Here is a 12,799-nt window from a genome sequence, read left to right on the forward strand (position 1 = left end):
AAAAACCATAACTTTGACTATACTTTGTCGGCAAAGTAATGTCTCTGCTTTTTAATATGCTGTCTAGGTTTGTCCTAGCTTTTCTTCCAAGGGGCAAGCATCTTTTAATTTCTTGGCTGCTGTCACCAAACCAGGCTTGGGGGGGCGGGGCCAAAACCTGAAGTACGAGCCTAGAGGGGGGCCCCGGGGGGAAGGGGCGGTGCTAGGATCCGCAGCGCATGCCCAGTGGTGCTGACCGCTCTGCCTCGGCTGCCGGCGCCACCGCCCACTCCGGGCTGGCCAGCGGCAAGCGGCCCGGGAGCAGAGTAGGGCCCGGCTGGGCGAGCGCACGGCCATGGCCCCGTGGCTGCAGCTCTGCTCGGTCTTCTTCACGGTCAACGCCTGCCTCAACGGTTCGCAGCTGGCCGTGGCTGCAGGCGGCTCCAGCAGAGCGCGGGGCGCCGACACCTGTGGCTGGAGGGTAAGGAGAGGACAGCTAGTTTCTTGCTGTCCCCCAAAGCTCGGGGGCACAGGTGCTCGCGGGCAGTGGAGCCCACGCCGACTTGCCTGCTCTCTGTCCGTGGCGTGCTCGACAGGGCTGGGATCCCGTCTGCTCCCGCCCTCCTGCCTCCCTCCCGGGGCGCGCGTCCGGCTGCCCCCGGCTGGGTTGAAAGAGGCCGCCCGACCCCCGGCTTTGTGTTGCTAATGAGGCGCGGCCACGGGCTGGGGTCCGGCTCCAGGCGGGCGGGCGAGAGGGGCGCCCGGCGGCGAGCGGGAGGAGGGCGCCCCACCCTTTGTTCCAGCTCTGGGACCTCAGGGCAGCGCTTCCCCGGGATAGGATCCTCCGCGCTGTCCGAATGGGGGGCGCTTTGGAGCGGGAGTCTGAGGAGGGGTCTTCCCCCGCACCTCCGGTCCTCAGCTCTGCAAAGGTCTGGGACCGCCAGGCAGGGGACCCTGAATGTTGGGCAGGGGTGCGCCCCGTTCTCGGGACTGCTTTGTTCCTTCTGGGCCAGGCCATCTTACCCCACTTTCACCCCAGCTCAAGATTCCTGTTTGCTTTTGCATTCAGCCCTTTGCCTAGCGGATGGTCTCTCAGATGACCCTCTCTCACCCACGCACACCCCGACCCCGCTTGAGTTGCGGATATTTTTCATGACCAAAGGGAGTGAGATTGTCACCTCGGTCAGGTGTCTGAGAGCAGAGGGGCACCGTCGTTCGTCCTGTGTTTGGAGCCGTCTGCCCCTAACCATCTGAGCGATGGGACATGCGGTTGTGCTTCGGCGGCTTGCCTTCCCAGCTCCTGAGCAGTGCTCCTGGGCTTGGGGAGCGCGAGGACTTGGAGACTGTATCCATCTAACCCCGGCTCCCCTCCCACCTAAGCCAGGGTCAGCCTGGCGTGTGGGCACTCACCGCCTTCAGCTTTGTGGAGAGGACACTGGCTTTGCAATCAGGCAGCCACGAACATGACCTTGCCTCTTTTCCTGAGCAGCAGCTTTAAGCCTCGATTTCTTCACTTGGAAAATGGGAGTAAATGGGGATTTCCTAGTTTACCTAGCACTGCTTCTCTGAGGGAAGGGTAGGGGGTAGATCTCTTAGAGCAGTGTTCATCCACCTCTTGTGGGGTCCTGTGAATGGGCCTCAAGCAGTCACGGCCTAGAACTGGCACCCCTTTAGGAGCACAGGCTGGTGCCTTCACCTCACTTGCCCTGCCTTCAGAGAAACAGCAAAGAAGACTAGGTACCAGCTGGGTAAGCTGAAATGTCTTCAAACCCAGTAGCTGCAGTGTAGACAGCTATAATCCACCTTCTCACGAACCCCATAGTGAAAAACCTCCTTATTTGAGTAAAACATCGCATTTTCCTACTTTGCCTCATTTTAGTAAAATACCACTATTCTTTCTCTTTTTTCCCCAATAGATACCAAGTTTTCCTGTTTTTAGGTTTAAAAAGTTTTCCTTAAGGCTATCCCCACATTGACTTACCAGTCTTTAAATTTTTTAGCTCTAAACTGGTATGTTGGTGTTTGAGTGAACAGCATCACAGGCATTTTATTCTGTTTTCATAAGATGGCATAGGTGGATGAGTGTAATTTGCTGTTTTTCTGCGGTTGCCCAGGTGGCTTCATGTGTCCATGCACCAACTGTGTTAAGTTTTAATGCTGTGGGTATAGCAGGTCCCTAAAGGAGCCGAGCTGGTGGCTTTGTGCTCTCAGTGAGAATCTGTTCTCCCCTTAACCTGCACCCACATAGTTTTAATGGTGGCCCTCGCTCCAGTGGCTTCGCATTCATGCTGGAGGTAACCTTCTCAACAGCTCTTAACCTTGGTCCCACAGTCCTTCCCTTGGGGTCGTCTTCACCTACTTTGTAAATAAGCATGGAAGTCTCAGGGTCACCTCCTGGATTCCGGGCTCTCCCCAACCTAATACCTGGTACCTTCTTTCCTGGACTTATTTGATGCACGGAGCCCAGCTCACCCACCTGCCTCACATACTCACCTTCCCAGCCTCCACCTGCCCCTCCCACCCTGCTCCCTAACTCCTGTGCCTATGATGCTGCCGAGGGCACGCTTCTTCCCTGCTCCTGGGGTGCCTTTTCCTCCCCTGAGAGCCCCGTGGGCCCAAGACTCAGCTCAGGTGATGTTTCTTCAAGGAGGCCCTCTCTGAATGCTGTTCCCCTTGCTTCGCGTTGTCTTGCAGGTCCTTGCCTTTGGCTCTCACCAGACTGCATTGTCAGTATGTGTTCCCATCTGTGTCTTCAGACTAGTTTCCTTAGCCAGGCACTTAACCTCTTGTTGGTGGGCTCAAGGCTTGGTGCACTGTAAATCTTGGCTGAACCCAATTAGACCCCGCAGTCTTCCTGCTAAATCCTGTATTAAGTGATAGATTTTTAAGAAGGGGGCGGGGGAGGGATGAAGATCAGAGCAGTGGGCTGCAGTGTCTTCCCTGAGGCAGGCTTTTGTACATGCTGTTCCCGCCTGTGTTCCTTCTCTTTACACCTCAGCCTCCCCTCTCAGCTCCAGCTTCCTTCAGCTCACTTCCTGCAGGAAGCCCCCTCTCCCCCTACCTCCCTAGGTAAATTTTTCCAGAAGTTGCTTTGTTAGAGGGCTGGCCTAGTAAGTACTGATGTGCAGCTACTTGGGTGTCTGATTCATGTCCGTGTGACCTACCTGACAGTGGGTGTTCAACCTGTAGACCTTGGTCTCAGTTCTGAGGTTGCTTACCGTCTATTTGGGGTCACGCTCACATCTAACAGTAGGGATTGATGCTGTGTGATGCGAACAAGTGAAGGCTTCCTGTGGGTCTAGGTCACACAGAACCTGGAGGGTAGAGGCACAGCAGGGCAGAGAAGTGAGCCCTGAAGGAGGTGCAGGATCTGGGTGCTGGAGAGGAACTGAGTGATTGACCCCTGCTCTCGACGGAGCGGGTGTTCCAGGAACTCTTGCCCCTGCAAGAATGTGTTTTCCCAGGACTCACAAGGTGACTGGAGCCAGCTAACCCTCAGCAGCTGTAACCCTCCCTTTGGGGTTGCTCTCAGAGGAGCCAGCCTGGTTTAAGTGGTCAGATTTCACAACCTCCCGTTATTAGTGGGGCAATTAAGGGGCTGATACCATCTCAGTGTTTTAGAAATGAGTTGTGGGCACACTTCCTCAACTGCTTTAAAAACAGAGTCTCTTAGGGCACTTGCCAGGCAAAGTTGCCCTTTTTGAGTAATACAGTTTTCTCAAAGAAGTAACAAGTTGTAAAACTTCCAGAGGGGCCAGCATCCTCCTTGAGAGTCTTAACTGCTTGCTTCTTGGAAGTGGAGTGGTTGTGTTTGTGATGTGTAATTATATCAGTCACTTGCACAGAGGTTCCCCCCACCCCGCCCTCTCCTTGCCTTGCTCATTGTTTTAAGAAGTCTATACATGGAACAAGGAGTTAGAAATCTATTCCCACAGGTTTTTATTCAGTGGCTTTTCCTGCAGTGGAGGAGGAAGGAACATTTCTTGCCTTCTTACCTAAATGGGATACCCCTTCCCTGGTCTATTATCCCTGAAACTCAATTTCCACTGCCTCCCCTCCCAAAAGTCTGCTTCTTCAGGAATTCAGGAAGCCAGAATGCTGGCATCGTCTTTACAATGAAGTGCAAGTTTCCCATTTAAGGCAAATACTTCATCTCAAAAGGTAGGAAGAAATAGGGTGGTACTTGGAAAAGAAGAAGTTGCAGCTGATTAAAATTTAGGTTCTTGATAAAAGTCCAATCCAAGAACTCCCTTGGCCGCGAGCCCAGCCATGTTTATTTAATTCTGAATTGGATGTGTTTTCATTCACTTGCAGCTCGTGGCTCTCAAGCCTGCATCTGATCTGCCTGTCCTGTGCCTGTGTTGTCCATGTTACACATTGCGTCTCTAAGTTAAAAATGACTCAGCCCTGGTTGACACATTTTCAGAGAAACATTTTTATAAGAAAGAAGCGTGATGCTTTCTTCCAGCCTGCTTTGCTGTGTTAATTGGGAATCCTCTGGCTGGGGTCCATCTTTCTTGAGCAGCCCTCGCTTCCCATCCCTCCCCCATCCGTCCAATGGACCCAGAGCCCCTGCAGTGCCTGAGGCATTGTGCTAGTTATTAACTGGGTGGGTGGGGGGGCTGCGGCGGGGGGAGATTGGGAGGGTACAGCTGGGTGAATGAGCCCAGCAGCTAAGTACTGGCTGAGGCACTATTTCCTTCTAGACATTTCTCAAAGTGAAGTCCAGAGCCCTTCCAGTATCAGGATTGCCTTGGGAGCTCATTAAAATGCAGATTCAAGGCCAGTGAGACCAGAATGGGCATGAGGTGGGTGGGGTCCAGGAACTGATATTTTAGCAAGTTCCTCTGATGCTCTCAGCGGTGAGAATCACTGCTCTAGGAGAGAAGACTTCTGTGATGGCAAGAAGGAGGTGAGAAGCCACACCGTAAACATTTAAAATCAGAGCTTGATGTTAAATTACTTCACTGGACCTTTAGAATGGAAAGTGGAGACTTTGTCCAAGCCCTGGAAAATGGCAGGGGTGAGGCTGGCTGAGGGGACCTGGGGAGCCAGTGGTTCCGGGGGTGCCTCTGGTGCTGGGGACTGAAGAGGAGGCCGGGGGTGAAGGGGACTGACGCCTCCACTGGATTCCTCCCCAGAACAGCTGGGCCTGTCTGGAAAACAGTCTCAGGAAAGAGTCGAGTAGGGTCCAAATCATATTCTCAGCCGTTCAAACCTTTCAGACAGCTTCCTTACGAAGGAAAGAACTGCTAATGCTTTTTTAAGTCTTTATTTTAAGTTGAGTATTTCTCATGCTTCATTTGGCTTAAAATGTATTGGTTTTTTTTTTTTTTTTTTAAAGCTTTCAAACTCTCTTTCCCTCATCAGTCCCTAAACTTTTCACATACCATGCCCAGCAGATGTCTGCTGCTGCTGAGGCCATCCCATCAACAGTTAGTTGTTCCTTTCATTCCTTGCTGCCTCTTGTGTCTGCCCCTGATGGATGGGTTCTTAGGCTTCTGGAAGCTCGGGGCCCCTCACCCTCCATCTGTAAAAAAAAAAATGGGATGAAGCAGGGGTTCAGGTACCCTTAGAACTTAACAGGCTGGGCTGGGGGACAGGTCTGTCTTTGGAGCAGACCTTTGTCCAGCCACCCAAGACTGGCAGCCAAGACCATTTCTGTTTCACATCCCCTGCAAATCTGGAAGTTTTCCTGACCTCAGCGGGCCCCAGGGACCTGTCTGTGCTGGTGCGGCAGGCCCCATCTCCAGGCAGCCTGACTTGCCTGGGCAGTGGGGGGCAGTGTCCTCCTGGGCAGTGTTTGTCTTCGCTGCTGAGATGTTCTGAATGGGCCTGACACATGATTAGGTGACTGATGGCCCCACAACACATTGTCTCCTCCAGGGCCTGGGGCCTTTGAAGCTCTTCCCTGTGGGAAGTAAAGAGACTATTTGCTCTATTAAAATGCCTTGGTATTTCCTCTGTTTAACCACAGGCCACTTCCTCTCTGCCACTCTAAACCCGGCAGGGCCACCGGCTGATTGAAAAGACACAAGCCCAGGAGTGATCACATCCTATTGAAACAGATAGTCTTACTGCAGATTAAAGCTGGGGCAAGAAGAGACCAAATCTAAGAGGGATTCCTTGAGATGCTCCTTATCTTGCTCAAATTTAGCCTGTTGATATCATTCACACTTAAAGTCATGAATGCATTCTTTTTTTTTTTTCCAGAAGGCACTCCTCCTAAGTTGTAACCAAATGAGTTAGTGTGTGTTTCATTTACATAAAGCAGGTTAAAGTGACTTGATCCACTGAATTTCTCATTGTGTGAGTTGGGAACGCTTCAGTGTCCGGGAAGGGCATGATGTCTGTTCATAGGAAACCATACTTGGCTTATTCTCTGCTTGTAAATCCTGCCTGTTTGTTCTCATGTGCTCAGAAACCCAAGTAAGACGTTTATAGCTTAACTAATACCAATAATATATCTGGGGAGACTGTCTCTCCTGCTTTCCCGAGCAGTATCTTGAGAAGGTTTAATTAATAACACCAGGCATGAAACTAAAAATTGAACAATTGAAAAATTACCTACAGTAAACAAAGACTGAAATTTAAACTCCATCCGTACCCTGTTTCTTTTGAAGGGGCCTAAAAAGGGAATGACTAGTGAGTCTCTAATGAAGACTATTATTTTAACATTTGCAACTCCATTGTTCAAAGCATCCATGATAAAAACAGCTTTCCTTTTCTTTGGTTCCTTGTTTGGAAATGTTGGGGAAAGGTGGATGTAGCTAATTAAGGCTACAACATTTAAAGGGGGGAGCTTAATAAGTACCAGCTGTCCTCAACAAATCAACCGGGTGGATGACAAAATAAAGATGTGATGTGAACACACATGTAATTCTCTTCTAAAACGGAAGTTGGCCTATAAATTGTCTGATTTAATAGGGTAAATGAAAACTACCTCTACTATGCACTTTTAAGAAGCATTTGTTTTATAGTAAACCTCATGTCTTATTTGCATAAAGCCTGTGCATTAAAAGTTGTAAGGGCAGTAGATGGCAGGTACTGTGGAAAGTTTAATACACTGTAATTCTTCTGTCCGTTTCTTCACTCTAAAGCTGATCTTAATAGACATTAATCATGAGGCTTTTCATTAAAATTACTACATCATAGGGAAGCTTGCTTGAACTTATCAGAAATGCCTATAAAATTGTAGCCATGACTTTGAAAAGAGAATTTGGAAATTGATAGCATTAATGAAAATGTTCAGGTGGAAATTTACCTTTTACACATTAAATGAATATTTCAAATGAATCCTTTTAAATCATAAGGGATCAGGCTTTAAATATAGCTGTTTTTCAAATTTGAAAGTCCTTTACTCCCTAAAAAACCAGGAGTTTTTCCAAGTGTTCTGTTTTGTCAGTTTTGTAGATTTTTTCCCCCCATTGAATGGTAACCCTTTAAAAAAAACGCTGGCTGTGGCCCCAGACTTCTGTTCTGAGCTGGACTGTTTGACTTGCTAGTGGGAGGTTGATGGGGATAGAGGGAGGGTTTCCTTGGAAAGAAGAGGTACGTTTCCCTGAGACGGGCCATATGGTTCTCTATGATTTTATTCTGTCCAGGTGATTTCTGGTTTCTCTTCTGAAAAGCGTTTCTTTCCCTTTTATCTGAGGAAAATACAATGCAATCCAGACGAAACGCAGGAGCGAGCGGTCAGCCTGAGCGTGATCCCAGCTGAGTGACCGCACATCGCCTCCATCCTCTGGAGGGGGCACATTTGCCCTGGGTGGAGCCCAGGCACCCACACGGTTATAGGATTTGCTGTGACTGCTTCCTGTCTGCAGTTCACAAAGACATTTGGAGTGAGGCGACAAGAGCAGCTCCTCTGTGTCAGGCCATGGTGTAGTACTGTGGTTACATTTTCTGGGGAAGTACAAAGAGGAGTGGGACCAGGTGCCTGGCTGCAGTGGCTTCCTACCCAGGCGGGGCTGCGAGGCCTGGGGGCTCAGAGACAGCGAGATGCAGGGAGCTCCCCCTCCTCGCTCTGCCTGGCGCACTCCCCCCAGAGTAGTATGAACCAGGGTTCCTGCTCCGCATCCCAGAACATTCCGCCTGTGCATTTGCCTTGGCAAATGCCTTGCCTTGCCTGTGGCAAGCAGGGTGATGAGGGGCTTGTGTTTGAGGTGCTGCTTGGCGCCTACTTTGCAGACTCTGGCTTTGTAGCTCACGTCTTGGTTGATTCCAGGAACTCTGGCTACTTGTTTTGCCTCAGTTTCTCCTGCTTTGGAGGAGACTCGCCTTTCCCTGGGAGGCTTCTCCACAAAGGCCCCCCAGCCTCCCTCCATGTGACTTTCACCTTTGCCAGGAAGCCTACCTTAAGTGAAATCAGACCACTCCCCCTCCACCGCCGGCCTCCCATCATGGCTCCAGATTTAGTGAGGGCGCATCCTGCCTTCTGCAGTGATGCAGTCGAGAAGGGGAATCTTGATCTGTTTATGAAGAAGACACTTAATTTGGATGGTTCAGAGGAGGCTTTGAGGAAGAGATAAGATGGCTAGAGAAGACAGACTTTGCCCAGGGGACTTTTGAGCAGGGCCTCTGGCAAGTGGAGCCCGGAGGTGAGGGACAGTTTGGGCAGAAAGAAAAATGTGAGTAAAGCTGGAGGAGGGCGGCTCCTTGGAGGCGGTGGGGACAAGAAGGCTGAAGACGGAGCCTGGGACTAAAGGGGTGTGCTGAGTTTTACTCACATATGCACCTGTCAGGAATGGTGACACTTGGAAGGTTTCTCCAGCAGCCAAACAGCTTGATAGAGGTGACCCTCAGCGACCTTCATTCCTTCATTCAGTGTGTATTTGGTGCTTTCTATGTGCGAGGCCTGGTTTCTGGAGCTTAGATTGTAGTAAGGAAGACAAATAGGATAACAAACTGCCAGAACCTGACCACTGTATTTAAAATAGCAACCACTACTCTCTGTTGCTCACCATTTTTCTTCACTTGAGTTTTCTCCATAGAATTTTTTTTTTTTTTACCATGAAACACACAGTATTTTCTGGTCTGCCTGTGCGTTTCCCTTGCTCCCTGAGGGCAGGGCCTTGATCTGTTTTGCTTCCTGTTGTAGCAGGAGATCAGCAGTGGCACACAGTAGATTCTCCCTCTGTGTGACCAAGTGCCCTGCAGGAAACCAGGGGCCATGAGAGCGGGCGATCTTGGTGGCCTCTCTGAGCAGGTGTCATGTAAGGCGAGCAGTTGTATTAATAATGCCAGTGTCCTCTGAAGTTTTGATTTTCTTTTTCATTATCTTTTAAATGTTATTTTGACTGGAGTATAATTGGCTTTATTTATGTTTTCTTAACATTGGTGCATCATGTGGCATTAGGTGCTGAGCGTTGCATAAAAATACACCCGACTTCATCCACACTGCGGATGATTGGCACCGTGTCCCCAATACTGGCCAACCGCTGGGCTGCAGGACAGGTTCTCAGGGAACAAGAGAGGCGGGGACCGGGGCTGGTCCTGGATGGCAGTCACACTTAGGGAAGGGTTGGATTCTTGAAGAGGGGGTGTTTGGACTGTCCAGGTTACGCTGCACGGTGAATGGAAAAAAAAAGTAAACGAACGAAAAAGGACTAAGGGCTAACTAAGCATCCTGGTTTTGGACTTCATGAAACAATGTGAACGAGATGACCCTCACTCCCTGGCAGCAGCCCTTAGTGGTATGTGAAAACTTGGTGGTTTTAACAGAGAATCAAGCCTCATTTTCTTTCGGTCCCCTTGGGTTGTGAATGCCTTTCATTTTCTGAAGTCACCCACCAGTCCATCCAGAATCAAAGATGCTCTTTGCCTTCTTTCCAGGGCTGTGGGTTTGCCGGCCAGCTGTGGTAATGAGTTTCTGCCCGGCTTTGATTTCCATGCCTTGCCTCCCCGTGGGAGGAACTGGATATTTCTGATCTTACCTCTGCTCATATTCAGATCCAGCCAAGCAATCAGTGACTTCCCGGGCTTTTTTGTGGGAGACTGTGGGAAAAGTCCTGGTTGGCTGGCTATGAATTAATGAAATCCTTAGAAGGCTTCCCTAAAGATAGCTCCTGTGGTTTTAAAAAAATAGCATTGCCTTTTTTAATTTGAGCAAGAGGTCATGGAGTTTTACCGAAATTAAGCAGGGAAAATGTAACATCTGGTTGTGCTGCCTGAAGACCGCTGTACGGGGGCGGGGGCGATGGGCTCCCAGTGTCCGGCGTGCCAAGGTGCGCGCCACCCAGGCCTCTCAGGGCCACTCTGGACACGTAGCCTGCCCCTTTGTTCTCCTCCCTGCGTTTTGAACCTCAAGACACAGAAATGCTATCCTGACATCTTTTCAGTTGAGCACATTTCCCGTCTACTGAGCTTTATTCCTTTTGCTTAAAGGGTCACACTCCCCTCCTCGCTCCCACCGCCCCCCCCCCCCCCCCCCCGCCTTTTAAGTGCATAGTTTTCAAGTTGGAGATTAGTATAATCATTGCCTTTATCTCATTAAAAAAAGATGGGGTAGATAATGGGAGAGAGCTTGGGCGGAAGGCAGGGGAGTTTTAAAGAGCCGTTCTGAAAACTGGAATTCTGATAAGAGGAGGAAGAGAATGATAAATTGCAGACAAGTTTTAGGGAAAGGCATAAAGGCATTTTAAAGGGACTTATGCCTTTTATAAAGGCAGAAACCTAAATCATCTTATATGTCTGCTGTGTGTATATACGCCCCCCACCACCCAGTTAAGTGAATAATAAGTCACATTACTATGTTTTTAAACAATTTATGTCAATTCTGAACCTATTCTGTATTAAGACTTTATATTTGGGAGCACACATTTTCTGAAACTAAACTGAAAGGTGAAATCGTTGCCGCCCAGCGCCCATGCAGACCAGCAGTCACTCGTGCCTGGGGCTTCCCTTTACTGTACTCTCTCCCACATATTTTGGATTGTGAAAATTTCAAACCTGTAGAAAAGTTGAAAGATCAGTGGGGTGAACACGCATTTCCCCTTAGCTGAGAGTCACCAGTGCTTTGCCCCCGTGTACCCCAGTTGTCCCCCAGTGTCCTTCATGATTTCTTTCTGAATCACATTCCAGGATTCAGACAAGAGCCATTCACGGCTTGTAGACATACCCTGTCTCTTTAGTCTCCTTGCATCTGATGGAGTCCCTACACCTCTTTTTTGATCTTTTGTAACATATACATTCTGAAGAGTCGGGGTCACTTGTGGTATAGACGGTCACACAATTTGAGTTTCTGATTGTTTCCTCATGATTAGGGTCAAGTTAAAATTTCGCAAGATCTCTCTAAAGGTTCAAGTGCGACGTTGTTGGATTTTAGGTATCAGTAGGTAACAAAGATTGCTCTAGCAAAGAGCAAAATGTGTTTTTTCTACTTGAAATTATTGCACGTAGAGACCTTTCTAATGATTTAACCCAGTTTGGTCTTGTATTCATTCTTTTTTGTTTGTTTGTTTGTTTAATTCAGTGCTATACAGAAAGACTTCTCTTTTACTTTACTGGGAGTCCAAAGAAATGGCAAGGTGTCTTTTGCACTATCTTGTAATTTAACTTTTTTCCTTGAAGACGATCTGGAATCAGCTGTGCTCTCAAAATTGGGAGTGTCACGTCCCAAGAGTGCTTAAGGTTTTTGCCATTCACTGGGACTTGTTTCAAAGAGTTGTAGACGTCACCCTCAGCGACTGACCAGGAATGAGTTCCTATTATAGCTTCCGCTTTGGCCTGGGTGAGTGCATGGCTGAGTGCTCCCTCACACCAAACTCAGCCACTTCTTTCCTTTATGCTGAGAAAACATTGAGCTTTATTTCCAGAAAAGGCCTTTTCCTTCTCCACTCAGAACATGTCCTTAAAGTCAGTTTCCGGCCTTCTCCTTCTGTGAGTACATGTTGCCTGAATTATTTTATTAGAGACCCTTAAGAGAGTTTATTTGTTTAACGTGAATTACTATCTTCTACCTCATGGCATGCTTTTATTTTTTATCCCTACTCTAGATTTCAGGGCCAAAGACACAGAAGATTAATATTGATTATTTTTCAAAGTAAGTTAAAATGTCAAAAAGCAACAAGTTGTTATTCTCCCAGGGTACCAGGGAGACGACAGAGACAAAACCTCCATCTTTTATTCATAAGTACAGGGAGCTGGCGAGAGCGCAGGCAGGCCTGTGTGCCCAGCATTTGTTCAGCTTTCAGGACCAGGCCTCCTCCCCTGCTGGCCGTGAAATGTCATGCCGAGACGCAATAGTGGGACATTCAGCGTCCAGAGAATGGACTGCAGAGATTCAGTCGCGCTTTTCATTTTATTTTCTGGCACAGAATCCACAGTCGCCTCTGTGGCCTGACAGCAAAAGGCCGGAGAAGGATGGCTTGGGGTGCTGTGCTAGAGTACATGCGGGGCACCCAGGCGGCCAGGGTGTACCTGGGGAAAGGACGGCCGGCCGCCTGGCTGAGTCTGGTGTGCTCTGCTCAAGGAGAGAGAATGCTAGTTTCCATGGCTCTGCTCCCTTTGGTTTTGGTGGGGGAGGAAGTGCAGAGTGCTTTCCAGTTGAGAAATCACTAACCATCTCTGTGTAGAGGGCAGCCCTGGGGCAGGGAGCTAAGGCTCGGAGGCTCTTTGGACTCTGATGTTTTCTTTAGAAAAAGAGAAATCACGCAGCATTTGCTAAACAGGCTTTAGAGCAACAGTTTTCAATTGAGGGTGATTGGGGTATCTCTGGCAACACTTTTGATTGTACTGGGAGGGGTTTTGCTGCTGGCATTTAGTGGGTAAGGGCCAAGGATGCCATTAAACATCTCAAAATGCACAAGTCAGCCTTCCC

The 12,799-nt window shown here is 48.9% G+C and overlaps 1 protein-coding gene across 4 annotated transcripts in view; it reads left to right on the forward strand.

Moving 5' to 3' along the window:
* The first annotated feature begins 210 nt into the window (after window positions 1-210).
* The window catches only part of IL17RD (interleukin 17 receptor D), a 68,458-nt gene continuing 55,869 nt past the window's right edge, over window positions 211-12,799 (forward strand). Inside the window, exon 1 of one of the 4 annotated variants that reach the window (XM_086367393.1) lies at window positions 211-460. In XM_086367393.1, the coding sequence (XP_086223519.1) occupies window positions 335-460 (126 nt within the window). In that variant the 5' untranslated portion in view covers window positions 211-334. Of the gene's footprint in view, window positions 461-4,779; window positions 4,892-4,919; window positions 5,003-12,799 lie in introns of those variants that run through there. The other 3 variants (XM_086367389.1, XM_086367391.1, XM_086367390.1) reach the window with 3 other exon arrangements.

This window comes from Bos grunniens, chromosome 22 (assembly GCF_055505025.1).
Source record: "Bos grunniens cultivar Pamir isolate PY7600 chromosome 22, Bosgru_T2T1.0, whole genome shotgun sequence".
Taxonomy (NCBI): Eukaryota; Metazoa; Chordata; class Mammalia; order Artiodactyla; family Bovidae; genus Bos; species Bos grunniens.